At 40.5% G+C, this 27,551-nt stretch overlaps 1 protein-coding gene across 4 annotated transcripts; it reads right to left on the bottom strand.

Moving 5' to 3' along the window:
- Positions 1–469: 469 nt before the first annotated feature.
- On the bottom strand, positions 470–27,477 carry AFG3L2 (AFG3 like matrix AAA peptidase subunit 2). 4 transcript variants are annotated; one of them, XM_066328795.1, is made up of 17 exons: positions 27,221–27,477; positions 19,455–19,554; positions 18,938–19,006; positions 18,370–18,488; positions 17,339–17,491; positions 15,120–15,194; positions 13,542–13,663; positions 10,949–11,222; positions 10,265–10,402; positions 8,388–8,541; positions 7,685–7,792; positions 7,412–7,537; positions 6,232–6,342; positions 5,548–5,663; positions 4,406–4,606; positions 2,605–2,799; positions 470–1,490 (listed from the first exon to the last, which is right to left on the bottom strand). In XM_066328795.1, the coding sequence occupies exons 1-17, from the start codon at positions 27,236–27,238 to the stop codon at positions 1,248–1,250; spliced, it is 2,322 nt and encodes a 773-aa protein (XP_066184892.1). In that variant the 5' UTR covers positions 27,239–27,477; the 3' UTR covers positions 470–1,247. The 4 variants fall into 4 exon arrangements, with proteins under 4 accessions (XP_066184892.1, XP_066184877.1, XP_066184886.1 ...); XM_066328780.1 differs by lacking the exon at positions 27,221–27,477 and adding an exon at positions 24,718–24,888; XM_066328789.1 differs by lacking the exon at positions 27,221–27,477 and adding an exon at positions 24,193–24,324.
- Positions 27,478–27,551: the final 74 nt, after the last annotated feature.

Raw genomic sequence — 27,551 nt, 5'->3', positions numbered from 1 at the left:
TTATCCTTTTAACCTGCCTTCTGACTCATCACCCTTAAAGGATCTTCCCCAGCAGAGAAGCCTGGTCCATTTTCCTTCCCCCCGTTAACCACCACTCCACCCTCCAACCATGCTTCCCTGTCTTCTGCCGGGATGGGGAGACAGGCCATTAGTTTTTGAACAGCTGAATTCTCCAACTGATGAATCCTTCGCATGCAGCAAACAACAAGAAGCGGATTACTAAAACAACTGTATTCAACTAAGCAGGGAAAAAACCCCATAGCTTTAGGTTAAGCAATCAAGTATGAAACTGACAATCTGACTTGGCACCTTTGGTTTTGGCTGCTGCTTTTCATATACGTGAGCACAAGCCTGTTGTCTTATTTTAACAGAGTTTCATATTGTTCTGAATTCTATACCCGAAAACCAGCAAAAAAAAAACAAAACCAAAAAAAACCCAAAAAAAAAAAAAAAAAAAAAAAAGGCAAGCTTTGTTCAGAAAAGTACTGTTTTTATTGACTCAAACTGTATTTACACAACACATTCATATGTTCAATATTTTACAGAACTCTGTAAAAAACTGACTGGTAAAACTGCAGGAGCCAAACAGTTTCAGCTTAATTTAAGACACTGAACCATGAGTACATTTTAGATATTTAAGCAAGTGTCCAGTTTCACTGTCAACTTACATGGCAGTTCTTTGTAGACAAACTCTAAAATCAAAATGAGGGGAAGGGGAAAGGGTCAGATGAAAGTTTTGCAAAGCTCATAGTTTTGCAAAGCTAGTACTTTGTACAACCAGACTTTCACATTTGACAATGCATTTTGTATGATTTTTTTTCTTTTTGGAAACAGGTCACATACAGGTATAGTTTAGATAAATAATCAAAAACCCCTTTGATTTTTGTAAGCTTACAGACTTTTGGAAAAAAAGAAGAAAAAAAAATAAAGACCAGTGCCACAAAGTTTGTGCATGAATCTGAACTGTTTTGACGCTTGAGAGGCTCAGTTCTGGCGTTCCACTGCAGCTCAAATTCCTTGTATACTTCTCCAGCTGGCAAACACAAGATGATCACCTTTTACCAGTGAACTGATGATCTCACACACATACACCGGGAGCAGAAAATCCTTATCTCATTCCAAGAGATCACTCTTCCACCCATCCTTACTACAGTTTGGTTGAATAAATATCTTTTGTTTCCAAGTATAAACTAGGTGAGTTTGTTTCTCTTCCAGAGTGCAAGTCACCGTGGGCACACACTTCACAGTTAAAATGGCATCCCTCCTCTGATCTGCCTAGCAACCTGCTCATCTGTTGTCTCCTCTTTCTCTTTTTCACGCTCTTTGTTCCAGTCTTTAAGGCCTTCTGGTAGTGAAGTATCCTCATCCAAACTTCCTGTACCTTCCACAAATTCTTCATAAGTCGACTTTTCTGCAAATGGTCTTGGGCCAAGCAAGTCCAGCATATCACTTTTATCAAGCACTTCCTTCTCCAGTAGCCGCAGGGCAACCTGGAATAGCACAACAAGTTATGTCATAGACATCAAATCCCTAAGATGGCTGTCCTACCTGGAAGAGTTTATTAAGGCAGTTCATATGGCATTGATTAATTTTGATAGAAAAAACAGGTGGTTCAGAGTACACCAGATTCAAGATTTTTCTCCCCTTTAAGCACTTAGGGAGCACAAAGACAATTTAATTTTTAATCCTGCTTTTAAGATTAAGCAAAGTGCTCTCACTGTGGGTCACTGTTGCTTTTAGTGTTGCTTCAGAACAGCAGTTTTTCACTTCTGCCAAAAGGCACCTGATGCAAGTCATTAAGCAACAGGTGAAAACAAGTGTTCCCTTCCAGTCAGTGGGGACGGTTCAGTCGGGCTGCTGTTGTGTTACTAGCTCAGGAGCACCATAAAATACCAGTGTGTGAACACTGCACCGGGGAGTTTGCAGCCTTGGGTCAGTGAGCTCATTGTTCAGCACAAACTACATTCAGGGATCTCTTTTGGGATGATGACCTGCTACAACAGGATTTATAGAGCCCATACAAAGTCTCCTTGTCAGTAAGCCTATTGGATGCCTATCCTAGAAGATTATCCTTTTGCTGTTATCAGGCTTTTTAGGCATGAAGAAAGGGAATATGCACAAGCTGAATCTCGGCTTCAGTGAGGCAGATCACAAGGGACAGGAAGAGAAGAAGACAAAGATTTTTATTAACGCTCAAAAGGAATTTAGAGAAAAGAATTCACATGAGCTTCCCTGCTTACAAGAGGTTCTTTTAGCCCAAAAAATTTGGATCCTGCTATTTCATCTTTGGGTTTTTAAGTTTGTTTATCACATCTACTAAAGCCTGTGTTAGTAGGCAGATTCTTCCCTCCAACTTTCCAAATGAATATTGACCACATAAGCAGGGAGGGAAGTTAAACCATGCTTGTGAGATGCTCAGAGGTGCTCCAACACAAAAGGAGGTTTCTGTTAAGTCTTGTGACACATTCTCAAGATTACATCAAATGGGTTTTGAGCAAACTTCCTCATACACTTACATAGTCACTATTTTAAATCTAATTCAGTTTAATTCAGATTTTGGCTTACCAGCTGGAATTTAGTGGCTAAAAATACTATAATGCTCACCTTCTCCACTTCTGCTTTCTTCTCAGTCAGCAGGTTTAATGTCCTTTCATAGGCAATGTTAATCAGCGAGCGCACTTCTTCGTCTATCAACCTGGCAGTTGCCTCACTGTAGGGTTTCTCTAAGACCATGTCTCCTTGACGAGGGAGATCAAAGGAAATCTGCCCCACTTTTTCATTCATACCAAACTGAACAATCTAAAGGAAAAAAAAAATCAAATAAACAAAGGAGAGACGGAAAGATTTTAGGGCATGTTGATGTAAAATATGGCCAACAAAAAGGTAAGGAAGAAGTCATTTTGCTATAACCTAATCTTTTCCTGTAACATCAACCCTTCCCTGAAAATTCAAGTCTACTGAAGTTAACACATACGTTGACTTTCACTTATTTCTTTCTACTGATTAAAGTGAAGGACACAAATAACAGCATTTTAAATAAAGTGGTTACTAGTGGTTTCCACAGTGCTTTGCTGTTTAAATTTTAAGATATTACATAAACACTTCAGCCTTCTTTAAGCAGTAAAACCCTTCTCCTTTACCAGAAATAGAAGTGTTTCACCAATTCAAAATACTTCTAAAGTTTAGCATATTCTACTCACCCATAAAGATAAGCTGACTTAAGTACTAAAGTAGAGGGTCTTGAAGGCTTTTTCCTATCAAGTTCAAAAATCATATGCTATTCCTCATCCCAAGACACTCCTCTACAAATGTGAAAACAATTCTTATCTTGCTTGACTCAGTACTGAATACTGATTTATCTGGTTGCCAAATATGGATGTTTTAAGTTGCATTTTGCTCCAGCAGAGACAGAAGCAAGTTCAAACTGCTATTTATTTATTCACTCCATGGCTACTATCAATCTGATGGTTACCAAAGCAGCACTTCTCAGTCTAGCAAAACCCACACAGGTATAACAACAAATATTCAGAATTCAAAGAGATCTCACCATTAGAACCAAACATCTTAACCTGCTTTCTTAAGAAAAGTTTAATGCTTTTTTTTTGTTAAAATGTACAAAAATCTGTAAGTAGACTTATTTTTTTATATTTAAAATTGAACAAGAGTCACTGAAGATCCCACAGAATTAACAGGATATCATTACACATTTATTTTCAGAACAGAGGCAACAAGAAGCACGTCTGAAGCCAGGAAGTAGGTGGGGTTTGGGGATAAGTGTGCAGGGGAAGATAAGTGTACTCCAAAATGTCTCTTGCTCCTTCTGAGACATTTGCCTTATGAGATGACACCTTTTGTGCTGAAGCAGGAAATGTAGTAACACACGTGTGTGCAGCCCACAGCTACACTTAGGTGAGTCACTGCATTGATAAGATTTTAAATTACTCATCTACATTAGTTAATATGATACAAACACAAACCGGTATCTTAATTCCCATAGCTTTAACTGACACCAAATAGTGCTTTCATACAAGGTTGTCTGGATTTCAAGTGTGAATCCAAATTGAATCTTCACACTGGGCAATTGTAAATGTAGGATGATATGACCAAATCTGAGCACTAAATCCCATTTTAAAACAAGTACAACAATTTCCACATGCAATTGAATCTGATTGGATCCAACATGCATGTTCCTGTGGGCAGATGTAGTGCAGTAATTGAAGCCTAATGCATACGCTGAGACTGAAAATATGAGTCATCAGCATCTCTAAACAACACCATGTTTATTCATGCAGTGTTTTCTGAAACAAGGCTTTTGAGGGATGCACCTGATGAAATTGCATCATATCAAAATATTAGTTAGGTCAGAGATAAAGAAAGCAGTAAAGTAAAAAAAGAAGTTCCATACCTGAGCATATGCACTCTGGGTCACCTTCTTCAAGTCATCTTGGGCACCAGTTGTAATTCTTCCAAAGAAGATTTGCTCAGACACACGTCCTCCCAGAGTCATGCACATTCTGTCCAGTAGCTGCTCTTTGGTATAAAGATACTGTTCTTTGGGCAAATACTGAGCATAACCCAGTCCTTTACCACGTGGAATAATAGATACCTACAGACAAAATTAACAGTGCTTCAACTTAAAACAGTGTTAAAAACCATAAAGCATTCTTCAGTTCAACTTACTTTTTAATACCACAGCCTACACCATACTCACCCTTGAGGTTTAATTCAGACATTATTTCCGTTTACAGTTTTGCCTCCATTGTGCTTTATCCTTAAAAGCCCTGGCTAGTTCTAAACTGGGGTAACAACTACTAGAATATCTGGAAAACAAAGGCAAGACCACTGTCCTATCTTCTTTAAAAACCTGTATGATATTTTGGAAACACTATTTTAATTAAAATCCACAATTCCTTGAATGGAATGTATTTGGCATTATGTACTCTGTAACAGACATAGCATTTTTTCATCTTCAGCATTCTGAACAGTTTAAGGAAATTCCACATTTACTAATGACCTTTCTTCCAGCAGTAAATTGTACAAGATTATTTTTAAGCCTGAGATGAGAATGAAAACACAAGCTGTGCAAAACTATCAGTGTTAAAGCAAGTCTGGGAGATTGGGGTGCTTTTTCCTCTTCGTTCAACTTCTCATGCTGTGAACCCAAAAGAAAGCAAATTGAATCTAAAATTTAGCCTTATATATTCCTGAAGTATACCTGTGTAACATGGCAAAAGTAACTTATAAACTGCTGATCAGTACTGAAAGCCTCAGAGAAAAAGCAGCCATCAAGGCAGGTAGACTCATGGGCAGAACAGGTCTCTCACTTTCAAAGGACATTTGCACTACAAACTATGTAACAGCCAAGCCAGAAAACAGTTAAAGTTACAAGAAATGAAGCAAAATATACTCTAAAATTGACACACTTACACTGCTTTTTAAAAGATTATATATTTTAATATCTTCTTAATATTAGGGAGAAAAATACACAAAGAAAAAGAGGTTGTCCATGGCACTGTTAAAATTACAAGTTCAAATTAACCTTCTTACCTTTAACAGTGGGTCAGCATGTTCCAAAAACCACCCTGCAACTGCATGCCCTGCCTCGTGATATGCCACTGTCTTTTTCTCCTCTGGCTGGAGTACTTGAGTTTTCTTTTCCAAACCTTTGTAAAATAAATTTGATTAATAGTTTCAGACATAACTTTCTCCTCTGAAATCCTTTACCTCATTTGGCAAGAACAGTGAGCAATACTTAGAGGCCCTGCATATGATCTACTGAAAAAGTTTAAACACCCCTCCCAAACCTACAAGTTTTAGAAATTTGCATCTTCCAGCTTTCACTGTAATCTTGTCCTTCCTCAGACTTTCTAGTTTCAAAGTAAGTTCTTAAGAATACTCAAATATTTAAATAAAACATCTGCACTTTAAAAATCTTTTTCTATACTATTTCAGGCTAGCAGCAGTTAAAAGCATCCCTAAAATGCAAAAAGCTCTTCCTCTTGTTTTGAAGAAATTAGATGTGTCCTCATGAAATTTCTCTTTGTACCATTGCCTCTATTACAGAGGTCAGCAATAGAGACAGGATACTTTTTTTAATCTCAGGTGTGTTTAGGAGAGAAAAAAAACAACCTTGAGGAGCAGGACGACGATTCAAAAGCATGGCTTCCTAAACATATAAAAAAGGAAGTTGCCAATTACAATTTTGAGAAACAATTGATGCAATTCACCTACCTCCAATAACTCTTTCAATTGCTTGCTCAAAATGCTTTTGGTTTATAGCATCTGAGAGATGCCTTGCAGCAATCAAAGCAGCTTCATTGCAAACATTAGCAATATCAGCACCTAAAAGCAGAGAAGGCAAGACTTATTGAACTTTTTCAACACTTTTCTCTGAGTTTAGCATAAAGACAACCTTATCTATAATTAGATTGCTATAAACTCTCCCTGAGCTTGAAAATTAAAGGCAATGTGCTCTGAAATAGCTTAATTATTTAAGTTATATTTAAACACATGTACTATAGTTATAGGCTTTAAAATTTTTCTCACAGGTAGACAGCCAGAAAATAAAGTTTATTACCAGCGAAGTACTTGTTTGATCCCAGCTTCCTTTTCTGTCTGCAACAGATTATACTTAAACTAGTATATATCTAGCTGCATGCCTTTTCTACATGTGAATTCTGTATCTAGTTCAGATATTGGCATATCCTTAGAAGATATCCTTTCACATTACTAATTTCAAGCCATCTACTTTTTGTTAAAACTATCTGCAGTAGTGCTATTGAGATAACTTAGTTTAAACATCATCACTGTAGCTGCCAGAGACATTGACAGTCAAATCTTCAGATTTGACAGAAAACCAGTTTTATATAGACCAAAAACCAGTGAAGAAGTCACAAGTGTTGAATTAGGAATAGATGTGAAAATTTTCATTACTGGCTTATAATTGAATTCATTTAAAATCTATATTGACCAGAAATTACATTTGGCACTGTTTTTTTGGTTTTTTACATCCAGAAACATAAATTACCCTACAGAATATGCAGACAAACTCCACAAAACCCAAGTCTTCTCCAGAAGCGTTCAAGAATGCAGCAAAGAAAAGAAAGGACAAACGAAGGAAGAACACACACACAGGTGATAATGATCAGAAACCTCTGAATTGTTTGTACTGAAAACAGAAGAAACTCCCTTTTCATGTCACCCTGACTGAAGCAGACAAAACTTGAGACCCTGAGAAATCTCCTACTTGCTCAAACAGGCAGCAAGAATTTCAGGCTGTGCCAGTAAAATACAATGAAATCAAATGCCATCCGGAAGATCGGGTGCAAGAAAGCCAGAATTAGTTGGGAAATCAAATATCTACAGCTTAAATAGTAAATGGAGAATAATAGTGGCATTAGGAGTCACTTACCAGAAAACCCAGGTGTTAGTGATGCAAGCTTTCTTGCTAGGTTATCTTTATTTAAGACAGTGTCTAATTTCAGAGGTCTAAGGTGAACTTTGAAAATGGACGCTCTTCCTTTTATATCTGGGGGTCCTTTAAAACAGAAGACATATGGTTTTACTTCTCACACACACACAATTCAAATTGAGTGCACAAGGAAGCTACATGTATAAATAGTTGCAGTGACTTCAGCAGTGTTCTACAAACACAGACTGATACAGGCACCCAGGTAAAACTTACCGATGTAAATCTGCCTGTCAAAGCGTCCTGGTCTCATCAGAGCAGGGTCTAAAATATCTGGCCTGTTAGTACCTGCCAAAATTACTACATTTGTGGTTGTATTAAATCCTGTTAAAGAAAAGTGATAAAGAGAAAAGCCGTGTAAATATCATTTTCTGTGAAAAGAACACCCAAAACCAGAAAAAAAAAAGACTGTCCACTTTACAGGGTCATGTAAGAACTTGAATGTTTAAACAAATGATCTTAGAGCTGAAAATATTTCTATTTATTGCTGCATTGTCCAGCTTTTCATAACAAGTAAGAAAATGGCCTTGGGTTCTGCTTTGTGAAGTACTCTATCAAATCCTGCTTTATCTTCAAAATACAATAATAGATTAACTGCTCAGGAAATGGCAGAACCAGCATGGCTAGCTGTACTTTTTTACAGACAAACTGGTCTCATTGTGAAGAATTGTTTTTTGCCTATTCAACTATGACAAAGCGTTAGGAGATACAGAATGAGGGTTCTTTTCTTCTGAATGAATTTTAGTAAAACATCAGGCTACAGCACAGTGACTCACCATGCTTTATTTTAGCAAACAAGGAAACAGATAACTTGAATTTAAGCTAGAATCCAAATCTTGGTTAGCAGGTCTGAACAAGCATATTAGTTCTTTCCAATAACCTTGTTATTATAACATAGTATTAGACACTGAATACTCACCATCCATTTCTACTAGAAGCTGATTGAGTGTGTTCTCTTGCTCACTTTGCCCTCCAAAGTTGCCCCTTCCTCTCTTCCTCCCCACTGCATCTATTTCATCAATGAAGAGAATGCACGGGGCATTTTTACGAGCCAGAGCAAATAAGTCTCTAACCTTAATAAAAAAACAGAGAATGTATCACTGAGATGGGGAGGTGGGGGGAAGAGGCACACCAGTAACAGTATCCCTATAACTGGGTATGGCTCTGAACAAGCATTCCAAAGCCTTCAGCCAGCCCTCGAGGCAATGATAAGTTACTTAATTTCCCTCTGAATATTATTTTGGAAGTTAAATTAACTTCTAGAAGTCTGGGAAAAAATCCAGGACACGAGCAGACACCTGAAATTTGCCTTTCATATTATAAACAAGGTATTACCTAACTACTGTGGTAGTTGCAACACAATCTGACTTGAATTTTAGATGCAACACTGCAATGTCGCTCTGCTTGCAAATGTATCAGAAGACCTCATTAAAACCAGTTCAGTGAGTTCAAAGTGAGGAACTGAACTGGAGCAAACAGGAAATTAAAAATTAATGAAACAATTTTTACCTGAGTGAGAATTAGACGCAGCTCAGAGCTTTACTATTCTATACGTTACTGATGCAATTACAGAAGGCTTCTCTGATGACAAAAAATGTACAGCAGACATGAAGAGATGCAAATTTTAGACAGTAGGCTGTACTACAGAAAGTCACCCAGATTTTTTTCAAAAAGTACAATGAAGGAACAAGATAAACAAGTGTCCGATGCTTAAAGTGGACTATCTTTTCACTAGAATAAGCAGAAATCCAGAATCAGACAACTATTTTTAGTGTATATGCATTACAGAAACCGAAGGTTTCCATATGCATATGCACTTAAAAATTACCAAAGAAACCAAGGCTGTGTAAGCAGTTTTAGCTCTAACACATTTCAATTTACCAATGATCAATTTAGCATCCCTAACAACTGTCTTATTTAATAAATTAATAGGAATTGAAAGCAAAACACTCTCCCATGTTTTCTATAGGCATCAGAAATTATCAACCATGTTGAAACCTTGATTCCCAGCCAAAGCTGTGTCAACAGATTTCACTGGATAGTAAAAGCAGTTTCATACCCCTGTACAGAAAAGTTATGTCACTTTGCTTTAAGGCACTTCAGGTATCTATTGACAACAGAAGTCTGAGTATCACTATTATTTTAGGACAGCTAATACTTTCCCAAAATTTAATTACCATAAAATACCATCAGTAACTTGTTTATACCACTTCACATGTTTTTAATGAGCTTTCTTAAGAGAGTTAAGGCAGAAAAGCACAAAAATAATTAAACATATATTTGGTTATTTAAAACACCTAATCTCCAGAAATCAGTCATTGGATTCATATTTCAATCAGATGCTTATCTGTGCGGCCTAGACAACTTTTTACAGCTAAGAGATTGAAACTACAAAGAGAATACAGTTCTTCAAAGAAGCAGGATTTAGAGCAGGAGGAGGCATTTCCATAGCAGCAGTCAAATCAGCTACAAATTTCTGACTCAGCTAGTAAATTTACTTCAGATCAGAACTTAAAGAGTGCTGTTTTGTGCTCTTGAGCACCTGAAAAGATGCACATCCTTAATGGCCTGAAACCAGATAGTGAACAGCCTTAGTAACTTGTATTAAAGTTACTAATTTCATTAACCTTTATTAAAAGTACAACGATGATTTTTGTGTTTAGACATGCATCTGGCATCACTTGTAAGAAATCTGAGAAGAAAGAACTTCAGCTGCCATCAAACCACATCTCCCAAACCTGACAAAGCCCTTTCAACAGCCAATACTGAAAGAAAAGAGCAAGGCCAAACACTTACTCGCGCTGGACCCACACCAACAAACATCTCCAAGAACTCTGAGCCATTGACTGTGATAAATGGCACATTGGCTTCTCCAGCTGTAGCTTTAGCCAGAAGTGTTTTCCCAGTACCTGGAGGACCTGTCAGAATTGCCCCCTGCAAGAGAAACGTGTATTTTCCTCATGAAGAAACACAACATTAAGCCTATGAAATAACATGTTATGATTTTGAGTCCACTGGGTTTTCTTTCACAACAGTCGAAGTCTTGCAAAGAAATAATTGAAGATTAGTCCCTCCTTTAAACGTGCAGAAGGAAAAACAAATTAGGTACAACACTACCATGCTGTCTTAGAGTTACAGGAACAGCATTTCCTTTGACTAACATGCTAGAAAAGAAAAAGAAAGATATGCCATCAGGTGGACTCCCCGGCCAGCACAGCCAAAAGGCAATTCTGTAAAAACTATTTGCAAGACTGATGCTATACCTATATGTGTATCATTTCTGGGCCATATGAATAGATAATGTTTTCCACAAGGTAAGTCTGGCACCACAGTTACACTACTGGCACTTAATGCTTACTTATTTTTTTCTGATTGGAAGAAGACAGAAGCTGGAAAGCATTGTCTATGTAAATAATCCTAGTACAGTTTGGAATACTGAAGACTACTAGAAGAATAAAGTCCAAGTCATCATTCCCTTACCTTCGGAATTTTTGCTCCCAGATCCTCATATTGTTTTGGATTTTTCAGGAAGTTAACAAACTCCATTATCTCTAATTTGGCCTCCTCACAGCCAGCTACATCTTTGAATTTAACATCAATTTCATCCTTAAGGACTTTGGCTGTAGTTTCACCAACACTGAAAAGTCCACCCATTCCACGCCCTGCCCGACCTAAGCCTGCAGGACCTCTTCTTAATGTGTACAGCAATGAACCAATGATCAGAATTGTAGGCAGCAAACTGAGGAGAAATGATCTGTGGGGAAAAACAAACAAAAAAGAGAAATATATCACAAGAACCCATTACTGCAAATAACACGTGTAAGATATTGGTGCCATCATAAGCAAATTCAGGACTAATACTCTATTGACTTTTAATGTCTGCATTTCTGCAGGTTGTTCACACCGGGAAACCACCCAAATTAATTCAAGAACAAATTGTTACACTGATAGTTGCTTGTTTTTAAACCAAGCACATCGAGTAACATTGCTGAGTTTTACAGAGGAAAAATTGCACTACCTAATAAACAGAAGTAGCTTATTTTTTCAAAGGTAAATTTACAGAACTAGTTATGTAAATGATTATATTCTCAAAGTAAGTTGTATTAGGTAGCATATAGACAGTGTATCCTACTACTTCAAACAGAAATTTCTCTCCAAAATACATGCTCTTCTTCCCTTAGGTCTTTCAGCTCTTTACATTTTTTTCCTTCTTTCACTGTTTCCATTTTAATTTTCAAGGCTACAAATTTTCAGGGGAGAGGGTGTGGTTTCTCAGGGTGGGTTTTTTGTTTCTGTTTGGTGGTTTTGATTTTAGTTATTATTCATTGTTCATTGTCCTCCAGCTTTCTAGCACAGCTCTGTAAAAGCCAAAAAACCTAACACAGTCCTCTTTATAATAGCATCTGAGCACTGTACAGATTTTTCTGTGAAAAGGAACGGCTTCAACAAACAGCTCACAAGATGTTCTATCCACACTCAGCAAAAACAAAATGCAGAAAAGAAGCACAATCATGAATGAGCACAGGATTTCCAGGCTTTAAAGATAAGCCACATTCCTGGAATAAAGAGGAAAAGAAGGATTTTTCCCTCTACCGTGGTACTCAGCAGATTCTGATCCAACAGGGAACAGTAGTACTTTGATCATATATATCTCCTGTTCTCTCCTGTTTACTGTGGCATTCCTGGGGCAGAGCAGTATACATAAATATGTATACGAAGAACAGACACTGAGGAAGAAAGGACTAGAGCTGTGGTCAGAAAAAGGGATTCAGGAAGTAAAGGTCTGTACAAGGCTGCAGAAGGCATAGGAAGTGACCTACTTTTCCCAGTCTGTTGTGAGAAGCCTCAGGCCAACATGCAGCTTTTTCACGCAAATGCTGCACTACCCTAACCATCACTTTTACCCAGGTTTGTTTAAATAAGGGCTCAACAGGTTTATTTATGGACCATCCTTAAAAGCTCCATTATAAAGAAGCAGAGAAATGAGGCAGGCAGTGTGTAGAACACGGAAATAAAAACCTCTGTCTGAAGTTGCAGGATTGCCCAGAGTTAAGGTCACCATTTTTCCTGTTGCCACCAAGACCAAAAGGCAGCAGCAGCTTGGTAAAACACACTGCAGAAAAACCGAGACATTCCTCTCCATCCCCCAAACCAAAACGAATACTCCCAAGTACCAAGAATATAAACACAAGAGAGGTGGTAAATGAGCATTTTCATTAAACATATGAGCTACTACACCCAAAGCTGAACTTCCAGATGATGCAAAACCTATTTCACAGACATCAGCAGGGGTAATTTTTAAACTGCTCACTTAGAACTGAAAAGAAACTAATCCTTGGGATACAAAATGATGTTTGTCATCTAAGCCATTTGGAAAAATACATCAGAGAAGCACTTTCACTGTCTTCTAAATAAGGTCAGTGGAATTCAGCTACATAAGGCTAATACAAAAAACACAAATCTAGTATCAGAACCATTATTCTCTAATGGGAAGCAACAATGCTGTAAATCTAATATCAGTACTATTTTTCTTAACAATTCAGAGCATGATGCATCTTCCAGTTTCTGCTAACAGGCAGAAAACTGGATCTGTGTCATCTACTTAATCACCCATCTCTTGCTTTTTTCCAAGGCCCCAGAATTTGACTTATGATTAGTTTTTGGCCAAAAATTGATGTCCAGAACATCTCAGCCAATATACTGAGGTTCTGTGAGAGAATCTGTCTGTTCAAAAATCTACATGAGTATCATCTCTGGAGGTCTGCTGCTGTGCCTGGCTAACTCTTGCTATAGTAAAAGTCACTGTGAAGACGGGCTTAAATTAAGAAAGGAGTTATAGTAAAACATTTATATAATAAGCAGCTATATTTAGAGTAAGAGGATATGGATTTCTTCATAGATGAAGTACTGAACAGCTTCTCTTAGACATAACACTCAAAAATAAATCCAAGCTGATTGTTATTCTGATAATACTGCCACCTAGTGAAGCATAAGGTATGTGTATTACAAACCTACTTCTCTACTGTAAACACAACCATTTTTTCACCAGAGACTTTTTAAAGCAACTTCTCACCCATCACTCTCTGTTGAGTAGACTACAGGCAATCTGTTCTCCACTTCTATTCCCAGATCTTGCTGGACAGTCTCAAGATTCCGTTCAAAAGTGTCCACGCTACCGATATTAAACCAGACGTACTGCAAGGAGAAGAGCAGAGATCACAAAGTGCCCTACCTTACCTTATTGCACCTTCACTACAAGCCAACTTCTTCTAGTCTGGTAATTCCTTGTGTACGTGTTAGATTTGGACCAAGTTTAAGTTGCCTTGTCAAGTGTGTAACTGGTGTAAGAGGCACCCAACAAATCTGAAGCCTCTCAACCTGAATACACTATCTATCACTGCTTGTGCAGAGATGATAAATCCCTATCATTTTAGGGCATTTTAAACAGATGGAAATCTGGCATTTTCTTCAGAAAAAAACAGAAGGGAGTAATAAACAGATGTTTACAAGGGAGCTGTAGTCAGAATAATACAGAGCACTGAAACTGCACAGCAGTCATACAACTTACTGTTTCATTTAAAGGTCTCAGCCCTTCTGATTAAGAAAGGTTTTTGCTTTTCTTAAGCAAAACTTTTGCAGTTTATGCTAGCTTTAAAGTCAGCTGTCTTCACAAAAAAAAAAAAAAAAAAAACACCACCAAAAACCATAAACAAACAAACAAGAAAAACCCGCTCCAAATCAAACCCTGCAGGAAATTTATCACAGACTAGAAAGAAAAATCCAGACATTACTTTCAAAATGTGTTGAGATCTGATCTTTCAAAAAAACCTCCCCTTCTGCACCATGACCTGCCTGACTTGTCCCTCCTTACCCTACCACTGAAAAAGAAAAAAACAGAGCAGTTAACTGATTGGGAAATGAAGGCAACTGGTTGTATGTGGGCTAAAGAGTAGGTGTATAAATAAGCCACACTGAAACCCACTGATTAAGTAATTGCTGCAGATTTCACTTTACCCAGAAGGGACTTGCAGACCTTGTTTCAGAAAGACAGTTAAGAAAAGCTTCACCACTTAAGAGGAGGCAACCTGATAAAGCTTTTCCAGTGCTTCTTGGAATTTTCCATGAAAATTTTATTTCTTTTTTAATAGGTCACTGCCACTGTGTATCATTCCTCGGAAAACTTTCACCTGCATCAGTCTATTCCTCACTGTGCTACTAGAAGAGCAATTCCATCAAATAAATACTTCAGAAACAAACACTTCTCTTTGTTTTCTCAAGTAACTGGCCAAAAGCAGTCTGGAACAGAACAGATCCCAAAGTATGTGGACCTAAGTCTGGGATTTTCTTGAGCAGATGGAAAACAGCAGTTAAAAATACAGAAGCTTCAGCAATTTCTTGCTCTTCCTGTTCAAGCATCTGTATTAAAGAGCATGGTGCTGGAAAGGAACTACTTGTTATAGTTTAAAGGTATCTATAGCAAAACAATTGATACAGTGAAGTGAAAAACACACAATGCAGGATAATGTAACAAGAAAATGTTTTAGATTAAGAAATTATTAATGATCCAGACCAAATTTCTGCCTCAAACTTTATGTAAAAAGACTAGTTTGCTGCTTCTAATATCTCATGTACATGTATTAGAAGTGTTTACCCATTCATGAGGAGACTTTCCAGGAACAAAGATGACTCTAACAAAGCGCTTGTTCACCACTTCAAGTCTGTCCACCTGGAGGAGGAGAAAAGAACAAAACCTGAGTGGAGAGTGTACAGTCACTGTGCTTCCACCACAGCTTCAGATAACAAATGTGAATCTTTCGGTTTTCCAGTTAGGAGACTACAATTAATCATGTACACCAGGACAGTTCCACAGTCTACAGCTTGCCATTAGGAATCATGTATGTCATCAGGAGAAAAGGAATACTGGCACACCAGAATTTAGATTAAAAAACTGACATCATACCCTTTTCTTAAGGACAAACCCAGCACACACCTCAGCAAAAATCAGTCACAGTAAAATAGTTATAAAATAGTTAATTGTCTCAGCGCTCAAACACCAAAAGCAGTAAGTCATACAATTCCACACTCTTATAGCAGCTTCCAAAACAAACCAAACTGAGGAAAATGAGGGAAATCTGAACTCTGTTCTTACAACTGTTTTCCCTAACAGAAAGAGCTTCCTGTGCTACAATACTAAATAACATCAATTAGATAAAGTAGTATTTAGCTGAGGTAACAGATACCATATAAACCTAGGAACTGGGCTATAGGTTTAGCAGATAAATATCATTAAGATAGTTTTTGACAAGTCTCCTCCAAAGGTTAGTTTCCTGGATTTGACACAGCCTTTTCAGAAGTCAACTGAAGATTTTTGTTTTCTTCCTCCTTCCATAAAATAACTGGTTTTAACATCTTTATAGCATTTAAAACTAGCAATCTAGTTTTAGAAGTTGGGCCTGAACCGCACACAGGTTAATATAAGGCACTTCCCTGAACTCACTACATGTGGCCATTTCAGGTGGAATTGAAGCAAAACATGAGCTAGGAAGTCACTCTAGAGCTAACCTGGTTTTACATACCACCTGAACTCCTCTGTTTTGAAGAGCACATGACTCCTCCAGCAGTGCAGTCTTCTCCCCACCACTATGGCAGTCAACAGCATTTGACAGCTACACACTTAATGTGCCTGTATCCACACTACATCTTACAAAGACACAAGAAACTTGGTTTTGTGCAACAGCCCACTTTCATAATGCTTTTCTGGAAGAAGGATTCAGGCTTTGTTCATTATAACAGCTAAACTAGTATTTTTATAGAGTTAAGTGTCTTACTGCTTCATAAATTTAATCAGTATGGGGTTTTTTTCACAAGATGTACAAAATATCAACTTAGGACTAATTGTAAGACCGTCTGAACAGAAGAGGAGAAACATACAGAGCAGCTCTGCAGAGATCAGTTAGAAAAGAAAGGTAAGAGACACCCTGTTCAGCAGCTTACCAAAGTAATGGAAGGTTAATTTTGTGTTAACACAAAACCCCTCTAGGTCTGAAACCTAGAGGACAAAGCAAACCAATGCTTTCCTAATCTGTAGGCAAAGCTACAAGCAGGGAGGGAACAGAGCAAAGAACTAGTGGCTCCTGAAGTGGAAAAAGCCTGTGCAAGACACAATCTCCTGAACTTCAGGGCATCACCAACCTATTACTCCAAGTACGGAAAGCTGCCAAGTTCTACAGAGAGATAGGATACTGATGATAAAATTGATTGCTCCAGTAGTGGCTCCAGGTAAGAAAAACGAGAGGAGAAAACAAAGAGAGGAGGCTACTTTACAACACAGTCAGGCTGATGGAGGGATGACAATGTACTGTCCTTGAGACGGTTCTTCCATTCCCCACCCATCCCTTTCCTTTCTCACTGCTGCTTCTCAGATTCCCCAAGGAACTGATTTCAGGCATGAAATAAGTAAAACTCTTTCCTTCCTATCACTCATGCAAGAGATAAGGGCAAGAGTAAACTTCTTCCAAAGGCAGCTGGCATGTCTCTCTAAGCCATCATGTCAGCTTAGCTGTACCATAAAGCCATACCCAGAGAGAGCATGGCTACGCTGCCCCTTCACACCAGCACCCACATGAGCTACCCAACACAAGTTTTGTCCTGAGTTGCCATTCCCTCTCCTCTCTTGAAATGACACACATCTTCACACATCCATCCAGACCATCAGATCTAGGAACGGATTAAAATGAAAGCTCATTCCCTTGAAAACTACACTGAGCTAATTCTCACTCTACAGACACACAAACACAAGCTTAAGGGGGGAGGCAAAAATGAGCATCTTCAGCACTCTGATATTTCACACTGATTTCCCTCCCCACTCACCAATCCTTTAGAAAGGTAGTTGTTGACAAAGTCTTTCCAGGTGATTTCTCTCCCAGGGACCCTGAAGAAGAAGTAGTATACAACCATTGTCCAGAAAAAAGAACTTCCCACTACATACATCCGAAACTCCCTGACATCCCATGGAATGTCACCCTAGGAAAAGGGGAAAAAAAAAGTTAGAGTCTGTAATACAGTAAACACATAGAAAACAGCTTCTGGTATTTCTTTGTAGCTTCTATTCCCTGCCCTCAAGGTTGCCACAGAGAATGTCAAACAAAGGTCTGTTTTGTTGTATGAACACAGTTCAGCAATTTCACATAGAACTGAGGAATTACAGCAATAGAAAATCTTCAAGTGTTTTACAAATAGTAGTTGAAGAGTTTTGATCTAGGAACTACTGTTTTCAGAAAAAAAAAAAACACATGACCTTTCTGCCTCCATTCTAAAACAATTATCCCTGGTCTCTAGGAGTGCATGGAGGACCGACAAAAAAAAAAGGAAAAAACTAACAGAAGAAAAAAAAAACAACCAAAAACAAGGGTAATGAAAAACGTTCTTTATATTCCTGTACTGTCAGGTGGCATCATCTTTGTGTTCTAGACTATGGCAATAAATTTCAAAGGGAAACTCACATAAGTATTCCATTAAGGTCAGAACACATAAGAGCAAATGTGATTGAGCATTTAATGACCATTGCGTGGTCAGAAAGTTTTCCAAATCGACACTGAAACTAAACACGAGGCCTTTAAAGGTCTAAGGCTCTACTCTAAGAACACTGATGACACATTCACACAGCCTAAACTTCAGTACCATTCCTGAACCAGAGGTACATGCCTCTGGAGTTAAGAATAAAACAGTTATTCATGAAAGGCGCTGAGTGAAGTTGCCACCCAGAGCCAGTTGCCATGAAAGGCCTGGCACAGGAGGCTTGAGCAAGATTTGGGTAATCAGAATAGGGCCTTAAAAAACATCCAAGGTTATTTCCCAAAGATAAGATAGTAACATAAAGAAAGATATTTCAAAGTCAAAACCTTCTGTAATCTGGTCCACCAATTAGCGTCTTCTTTCTTGCCACCTTTTTTTCCACCACCACCACCACTTCCTCCACTGCTAGTCCCACTGGGCTGTCTGGAAGTAGCTTGCTTTGTTTCTGAAAAAAAGTACTTCTTATGTCAATCTCACATTGCCTTTGGTTAGTTATATTAAGAAGATATTCTGAAAAATGCACTAGTTAGCAATACTACAATAATTAGATGAAGTGAAAAACAGCATTTTCCGCTGAAAACCCGATACATAGTCAAATTAAGTAGCACAGAGACAGTTATGACCAGAAGAGAGGTCTATCAATTTATAACTGAGGGACAGCACCCCAACAGAAACAAAAAGAAATATTATTCCAGAACACAAACATTATTTTGCTTTTATATCATGTATAATAACAACATAACAACTTGCACTTCTAAACTAATCTGGTCCAGAAATATCTTCCCTGAAAAATAAAGAAAAAATCTAAAACACAAAACTCACAATCATTATGCCAAAATCTAATTTAATGAATGCACATTCCACAAAGAACTGATATCAAACAGCTTTTTATACCTTTTGTTTCTCCAGGTGTACCTTTAGTTCCATTAGATTTCTTCCCATTGGGAAAATACTTTTCAAATCCTATAAAGAAAGAGGAAAGGAGCTCACAATTGGTTTTTATTTTACAATTATTTCATCACAAGCTGAATTTATACACCAGCACAGAGGCTAGGAACATACAGACTGCAAAACCAGCTTTGTTTTTGTCTTCTTGTTGAAAAGCTCTAGCCAATCTCCATAACAAATCTACTGGGCTGACAATAGAGTAGTATTTAATAACCTGAAGTAAAGCTATCTTTTAATCAGATAGAGAAGCTTAGGTCAACAGAAAGCTCCACTGCACAGTGTGAAGTTGAGCAAAACACCATATTCTTTACTAGCTACTAAAAAATCCCATAAATTGAATGTTCCATCTCAAGATTAAAAGCTGGCTAGTACAAGAACTGACTTCTTTACAGACAATAAACCTAAATGGCACGTTAGTGCAGTCCTCAGCAAGGTATGTAAGCACAAATCCAAGTTACATCACCTTTGGGAGGTTGAGAGAAAAGCCTTCTGCAAGCAGCGATTACACTTGCCAAAACAGTGCTTCTATCAGCAGTAACTCCAGGGGTAACTTGGTCACAGAGCTGAAAGATGAAAAAGAAATATAAAGCAACAAGACCCACAAAAATCTTCAAGCTCTCTAGTAGAGCCTTGCAGCTAGTCAGACACTACTTTACAACCGGAACTTTTCAACAGACCTTGTAGTAACTGCTGTGCACCAGAAAGTAAAACAACAATGGAAAAAGAAAACTTCATCAAATGAGTAATTTCTACAGCAAGGAGATTTTTAATCTCTTTGTTAAGAACAGTTTCATCTTACACACAAACAAAACATTCTTTATTAAAAGAGAAAAATCAAGCAGAAAACACTACAAGCTATGAACACCAAATACACATTGATTTCTATGGGACACATTTCATCATACCAGCTGAATGACATTGAAGTGCAACATTAACTGTGACTGTACAAGCATGATCCACATGGTACTGAATCGTGTTTTGCCTGCAACCTTTTTTCAAATAGTTCAGAAGCTGTAGCTTCACAATGAGAGATCTACTTGAATCCAAAAGAAAGGGATGTGGCAGACAATGCCTACATCCATCTAAGGAACTAAAACAGATGAGGAACCTCACTTCAAAAAGAAGATCTAAAGCCCTATGTGAGTAAACATCCAGTTATAAAACCGCAACAAACCTAAGCCTATTGCTCCTCCTTCCAAGGCTGTTTATTGTTATTCATCATTTAAGTGCAATGACAAATGTAAATTTTTAAATTCACTAATTCTTAACAAAATTTTGCTACTGTAGCTGAATACTTTAAACAAAAGTGTAAACTGCAATTTTATTCAAGAGAAATAATACCTCATTTCTTCAAGAAGGACATATTTTAGATAAAATCCCCTTCATAAGTTTTTCCAAAATTTCTGAGAAACAAAATATTATCCATGTCAAGATTTCCCCACAGACTGATTTTCCTTCTGCCTCCACTCCCTTCCACCACGTAAAGGCACTCAGTCTCCTGTTCTTTTTGATTGGAAGCTATTTACCTTAAGAGCCACAGAAATAGTACAAAGCAAAAACCAAACAACTAACTAAAAAGGAACAGGTCCTGAAAACATGACTCCAAGTATCCTTGCAAGACACCAAACATCCATCTGGGACTAACCTCTAGGAGTATTTCTGTGAAGGGAAGCTCAGTGTTACAGCCAAGGTACAGTGGCTATAAACAAAACCTATTTTGCATGTTAAAGAAGCTTTTGATTATTTGATTGCACACTAGAACTACCCTAGGCATGCTGCCATTCATTAACCAAATGCTGTAGCTCTGTTGAAATCTTCTGTGTGGAGCTTTCTCCTCCACCCTTTATTAAATGATGAAATACATTAGACTTATTTCGAGCATCCCTGTAGTTCCACCTGCTGGAACCAAGAGGAATACCAAAACATTCTCATTCATTGCTTTTGCTGTAGACTGAGCTAAGAATTCTTGAGCTGCTCGATCATTAGTTTTTATGCCCCTGCAAGTCTCTGAATAAAATCTGATACTGAAAATCCAAGAGAATACTTGTTTTACTGATTATGAGAAGCATGTGCAGTGCCACTAGTCTAATGTAGAGAACTACAGAAGCTAATGTAGAGAACAGCTACTAAGTCAAATACACTATGGCCTCCAACATGAGCAACTCCATCTGTGCTCCTGGAAGTTGTTTTAGGACAAGTGGGGTGCAGCCATGTGGACAGTAAGATGAGCTTGCCACAGATCATGTCTAGTTCAAATACAGACAGGCAGTGAACGATGCATCTGAGGAAACTCAAAGAAACAGAAGGGTTTTCTCCTATGTCAGTGGTCCCCTACAGCACACAAAAATTAGAGACTTAGTTCTTCTGCAAACTCAAGATTACTTTTTATTTGCAAAGAGACTGGAATATTCTGAAAGCTTTACTCCAACTATGACAAACCAATTGTTCACATTTAAAAGAAAAGTTTAAATAAGCCAAATCTAACTGCCTGGCTTGGCTAGACCAGCACGTGTTTACTACAGAACTAAGTTATAGTTTAAGTAAAGGAGAGAGAAGGATTATGCAGACAGAGCTTTGGGGCAGACCTGAATTATGGGACTGGCTTCTTGTGGGGTTGTATCTACAAATCCTAAACTCCATGACCACAGAGTGTCACCTGTCAAGCTAATACGCAGAGAGCTGAGTGCTTTGAAGTTGCTTTGTGAGAAAAAGGAACAACTGACTTCATGGCATGTTCAGTGTCACCTGCCTGCCTTGAGAAGAGACAGCTGAGAGAGGATCTCCTTATTGTCTTTAAGAATCTGAGGGGATGGTGGCAGGAGGATGGATCCAGGCTCTTCTCAGTGATGCTGAGAAATAGGACAAGAGGCACTGGGCACAAACTGATGCAGAGGAAGCTCCACTGAACAGGAGGAAGAATGTCTTTACTGTGTGGGTGACTAAGCACTGGACAGGCTGCCCAGAGAGGCTGCAGAGTCTCCCTCGCTGGAGATATTCATGAACTCTCAAACATCAGCACGAAAATTGATCATTCTGATACAGAGCCTGTCCCTGGGTTGTCTAGCAATGGGAATGCCACAGCAAGCTTAGCTGATATAGCACACATCCACTGCCTAAACAGAGAGAAAGCAAACAGAGCACATTTTGACTGGATGCTGTTTGGGGCTGTCTACCAGGAAACTCTTGCCAAGTGTTTTCCAGTCAGAGGCAAAAAAAATTCACTGCATGTAAAATAAAAACAACCCACCACCCAAAAAAAACCCCCCAAAAAACCAAAACCAAACAAACAAAAAAACAAAACAAAACAAAACCAACAACAACAAAAAAACCCAAACTAAACCCACCAAAAAAACCCCACAAAACCAAACAACAAACCACAAACAAACAAAAAAAAAAATCTCAGATTTTTTCTTTCAGTCAAACTTTGTGACACCATCCTAAAAACCAAGACTTTTTAAAATGTAAGTTCTAGATAAGCAAAATACACAAAGATCAGTTATAGAGTTAAAATAACCCATAAAAGGTTACTAGTCCAGAGTGCCACATAAACCCAAGACAACCAGCAGAACTACTTTAAAAGTTTACAAAACTTTGTAAGTACAATTCATTTTTTTAAAAATGAGGCTACACAAAGCAGGAACAGAAAATCCACTTGCTTAGCTACACAAATACGATAGAGAATCTGTTAATTCTAGAAAACTGGAAGTTTGCAGTTTTATCCATTATCAAGTTCCAAATTAAAATAAAATTAAACCAAAAGTCTTAATTATCTAACAGCCCCTAAAATATCACATAAGAACATAATGGGAAGAGGGGATAACACACAACAAAAAGCTGGTAAAGAAATGTAACTTCTTCATGCAAATTACTTTCTACGTGGGCAAACACTGATAGGACAAGAAGAAATGTTTTTTAACTGAAAGAGTAGAGATTTGGATTGGAAATTAGGAAGGAAGTCTTTACTCCTAGAGGGTGGTGAGCCACTGGAACAGGTTGCTCAGAGAAGTTGTGGATGCCCAAGCCTGGAAGTGTTCAGGTCAGGTGGGAGGTGTCCCCAGCCATGGCAAAGGGGGTTGTAACTAGATGATCTTTAAGGCCCCTTCCAACCCAAGCCTTTCTAAGGCTCTGTGATTCCAAGGTATTCACTTTTTCTTCAAGAAAGATCAATTTTAAAAAAAAGTAATGGCTCTTATGGAACAAAAATCCTCATTTTTCTGCCTACACACACAGCCAGAGGCTAGAATGAATACAAAATCCGCTCCCTAAAATTGATTCCAAATAGGAACTCATTAAATTTTGTTGAAAGAAACAAGAATTAGCTTCCTGGGAGATCAGCAGCACTGACGACAATGTTTTATTTATTGTTGAAATGATATTAAGCTCTGATCAAACCTAACTAAATTCACCATTAAAAACAAGGCACATATTCATGATGACAACAAAGCTACTAACATCCTTCTGTGTGTGTTCATCTCACAATTATTGCTTTCCTAGAGATATAACCTTCATACTTATAAAGATGTGGCTGTTCACCACTCTATGCTACAGGAAAACAAAGCAACCCTCTCAAGATGCGAATGAAAGAGGGAGGAATTAAGCATCTTCCTTTTCCCAAGCAGCCACACAGGCCTGTCACTCTTCCACTGTGTTAGAGCTGTAACAACAAGGGTAATACACACCTTGTAGCAGCTGGCAGTGAAGGCCGTTTTACTAAGAATGAACACACAGACATCATGACTTATCAGTTAGTACCACAACTGTAGGTGCAGATTCATGGCATCATTGCACTGTGCATTCCTGGGATGCTACAACCAGGCTCCTTTTTTCCAGAACACTGACACCCAAAACAAACTGCTCAGTCATTAATCTTTAACATTTCAGTCTCACACAGCCACAAACCCACATAATGCAAATCGTCACCCTGAGAAAGCAGTGGAAGAACTTTGGAATTAGGCAGGACACAGCACTTGGGAAACCAGAGGGAACCCTCCTCTACGAAGAGAAGCTGAGAAAGTTGGGGCTGCTCACTCTGGAGGAGAGAAAGTCGCATGGAGAGCTCACAGCGACCCTACATCTGAACGGGGTCTACAGAGAAGCCAGAGAGGGACTCTTTGTCAGGAACTGTAGTGACAGGACAAGAAGCAATGGGTACCAATTGAAAGAGGAGAAATTAAATTAGGTATTAGGAAGAAATTATTTACTGTGAGGGTGGTGAGACACTGGAACAGGTTGCTCAGAAAAGGTACAGACCTAGTGTTCAAGGCCAGGTTGGATGGGCATCTGAGCAACCTGGTGTAGTGGGAGGTGTCCCTGTCCATGGCAGAGGAGTTGGGAAGAGAAAATCCTTAAGCTCCCTTCAACCTCCTAACATTCTAAGTTTCCGTGAATACCGGCGGCACGCAGCAGCAGCTCTGGGGTGTCGCCTCGTCTTCCTTTTGCAAGACGACCCTGCTGCAGCCGAAGGAGCCCGCAGGTTCCCCCGCACGGAGCCGGCCGCTACTTCCCGCCCGCCCATGCCCGGCCCGCGTTCCCCGCCGCCGGAAGGGCCGGTACCGAGCAGGCCGGGGCTGCGTCCTCCCAACGGGGCGAGGACGAGCCGCGGAAGGCCGCGGGCAGCAGAGACGCCCTCGGCTCCGAGCAGCGGGGCGCCTTTCCCCGCCCCGGGGCCGGCCGTCGCCGCCGCCACGGCCCTCCCGCGAGCCCCCGGCCCCGTGCTCGCTCCTCACCTGTGCCAGGCAGGGCCTCGCCCCCCCGAGCAGGCTCCTCCCGCAGAGCAGCTGCTGCAGCGGGGCCCCGGGCAGCCCCCGGCGGCAGCCGCCGCCCCGCGCCAGCAGCAGGTACCGGTGCGCCATGGCCGCCCGGACCCGCCGTCACCACCGGACGCCTGACGTCACCGCGCCGCCGCGTGCATTTCCTCTCCGGCCGAAGGGCACCCTCCGTCCCCGCCCCCTGGCAGAGGCCACGCCCCCGCAGAATCACGCGCAGTCCTCTGACCGCGCCCATCGTCGTCACAGCGGAGCCCCGCCCCAGCCCTGGGGCGGGGTTTCCCAGAATCCCGGAATCCGTCGGGTTGGAAAAGAGCTTCGGGAGTTATCGAGCGCGACTTGTGACCCAGCACCACCACGTCAACCAGACCATGGCACCAAGTGCCACGTCCGAGGCACCTCCAGGGACAGTGACAACACCACCTCCCTGAGCAGCCCATTCCGACGTTTAATCACCCTTTCTGTGAGGAATTTCTTCCTAATGTCCAACCTGAACCTGGTTCACCTCCTGGTGCAGTTTGAGGTTATGTCCTCCCCTCCTGCTTGCCTAGGAGAAGAAACCGCCCCCCACCTGGCCAGAAGCTCCTCTCAGGCAGTTTTAGAGAGCACTGAGGCCACCCCTGAGCCCCTCTTCTCCAGGCTAAACACCCTCAGCTCTCTCAGCTGCTCCTCACAGGACATGTGCTCCAGACCCTTCACCATCTTCATTGCCCTGCTCGGGAGATGCTACAGAGCGTCAATGTCCTTCTGAACTGAGGGGGCCAGAACTGAACTCAGTTTCTGAGGTGAGGCCTCACCAGTGCTGAATACAGGGGGAAATCCCTGCCCTGGTCCTGCTGGCCAGTTTCTGACACAGGCCAGCGTGCCACTGACCTTCTTGGCCACCTGGGCACATGCTGGCTCGTGTTCAGCCCTTGTTGACCAGCACTCCCAGGTCCTTTTCCAATGGGCCACTTTCTAACCACTCTGACCACAGCCTGTAGTGCTGTATGGGGTTATTGTGGCCAAAGAGCAGGACCCTGCATTTGTTCTTGTTGAACCTCATGCCCTTGGTTCCAGCCCAGCTTTCCAGCTTGTCCAGATCCCTTTGCTGAGTCAAGGGTGAGGGTGAGTCAGCAGGACACCACCCAGCCCAGTCCAGCCTGGCCAGCATCACTGAGAAGGGTGGGTCTCCTTGCTACCAGGGGTGGTTTAGCCTGCAGTAATGTTCTACAAAGCCTGGAGCTAGGAAATAAGGAAACCTGTCTCCTGTTTTTGCCCCACTATGTAAGGCATTTCATATCAATGTGTTTACTGCAGAATGAGTCTGTGCAAAGTCCTCTAGGTCAACTCAGGCATTTGGTGTTATTACCAAACATCCCAGTCTGACAACTCGTAAGACTCTCTTGTCAGTCACATTCCCAAGGCTGGAGACTTTCAATGCTGGGGACCAGAGCTCCTTTCCAGTGGGCAGCTCCTTTTCAATGTGCCCACAGGTGCCTCACTTGACTCCCCCCACAGAGTCAAGCCAGGTTTCCTTACTGGATCCACCCCAGGTTCCTCAGGGCAGAATCTCAAATGTATCATTCCACAAGGCAATTTATTCTTGGTGCAGTAAAACAGTAACAGCCCCAGCTCCTGCCTCTGAGAAGAGACCTCAACAAAGGAACCCCTCCCTTGGTTTTTATACCCCTACAATGCAATCCACATGCAGATCTCGCTCTTACACGTGAATCTTTGCTCCTGCTGTGTCTCCCAATGTCCATTCACTTGGCTGGCACAACCAAAGGGTTGGCAGTTCATGGCTTCTTGTCTCAAGCTCTCACTGAGACATCTACTTCTCAATCTCAATCTGCAGCTTAAAAACAGAGCTACTGGCCCACATGTATTCCTCAAAAATCACTTCACCCATGGGCACAGCCATGCACGTTCTGTCCCTGGCTGTGTGTCACCCCCAAGGTTGTTATTAGGATATTTAATCAAAACTCCTGGTTTGATTAAACCAAAACGCTGGTAGCTCACAGAATCCCAGAATCACAAAATGGGAAAGGAAGGGACCACAGTGGGTCATTGGGTCCAACCTCCCTGCTCAAGCAGGATCACTTTAGAGCACATGGCACAGAGTTGCATCCAGGTGGTTCTTGAGTATCTCCAGTAAGGGAGACTCCACAGCCTCTCTGGGCAATCTGTTCCAGTGCTCGGTCACCCACTCAGTAAACAAGTTCTTCCTCATATGCAGTTGGAGAGAGCTTCCTCTCTTGCATCTGTTTCTGCCTGTTGCGTCTTGTCCTAATGCTTGGCACCACCGAGCAGAGCCTGGATCCATCTTCTTGGCACCTCCCATCTAAATATATATACACACTGATGGGGTCGTCTCTCAGCTGTCTCTTCTGGAAGCTGAACTCTTCTGGAGTCCCTCAGCCCTTCCTCCCTAATGAGAGAGATGCTCCGACTCCTTCATCATATTCGTAGCTCTGCACCAGACCTGCTCCGGGAGCTCCATGTCTCCTTTCTACTGAGGAGTTGGTGGTGAGGGTTTGTTTGTGAGGACCAGCAGGAACGCTCAGTCAATGGTAATGCAGAATTGCTTTCTCGGGATGTGCCTTTCCAGCGCGAACTGTACCGGGGGAAGTTTAGGTTGGATATCAGGAAAAGGTTCTTTATGTAGAGGGTGGTTAAGCACTGAAACAGGCTCCCAGGAAAATGGCCACAGCAGCAAGCCTGACAGAGTTCAAGAAGGGTTTGGATAACGCTCTCGGGCTGGACGATCCGTGTGAGCCGCTCCCGACCCGGGACACGCGGCGCGGCCGGCGCGC

The sequence above is a fragment of the Sylvia atricapilla genome, chromosome 1, assembly GCF_009819655.1.
Source record: "Sylvia atricapilla isolate bSylAtr1 chromosome 1, bSylAtr1.pri, whole genome shotgun sequence".
NCBI classification, from domain to species: Eukaryota; Metazoa; Chordata; class Aves; order Passeriformes; family Sylviidae; genus Sylvia; species Sylvia atricapilla.
The sequence above is the reverse complement of the archived record's forward strand: the minus strand, read 5'-3'. Positions and strand labels throughout refer to the sequence as shown.

What these genes read in the sequence shown, in the direction of transcription:
- AFG3L2 (XM_066328771.1), bottom strand. Translation starts at nt 24,994, where the DNA reads ATGGGCGCGGTCAGAGGACTGCGCGTGATTCTGCGGGGGCGTGGCCTC. An exon ending in GAAAGTCTCCTCATGAATGG is followed by an intron (nt 13,664 to 15,119) that starts GTAAACACTTCT and finishes TTCTCCTTGCAG; the next exon opens with TACGTCTGGTTTAATATCGG. An exon ending in GCTTCTAGTAGAAATGGATG is followed by an intron (nt 7,793 to 8,387) that starts GTGAGTATTCAG and finishes TTTCTTTAACAG; the next exon opens with GATTTAATACAACCACAAAT.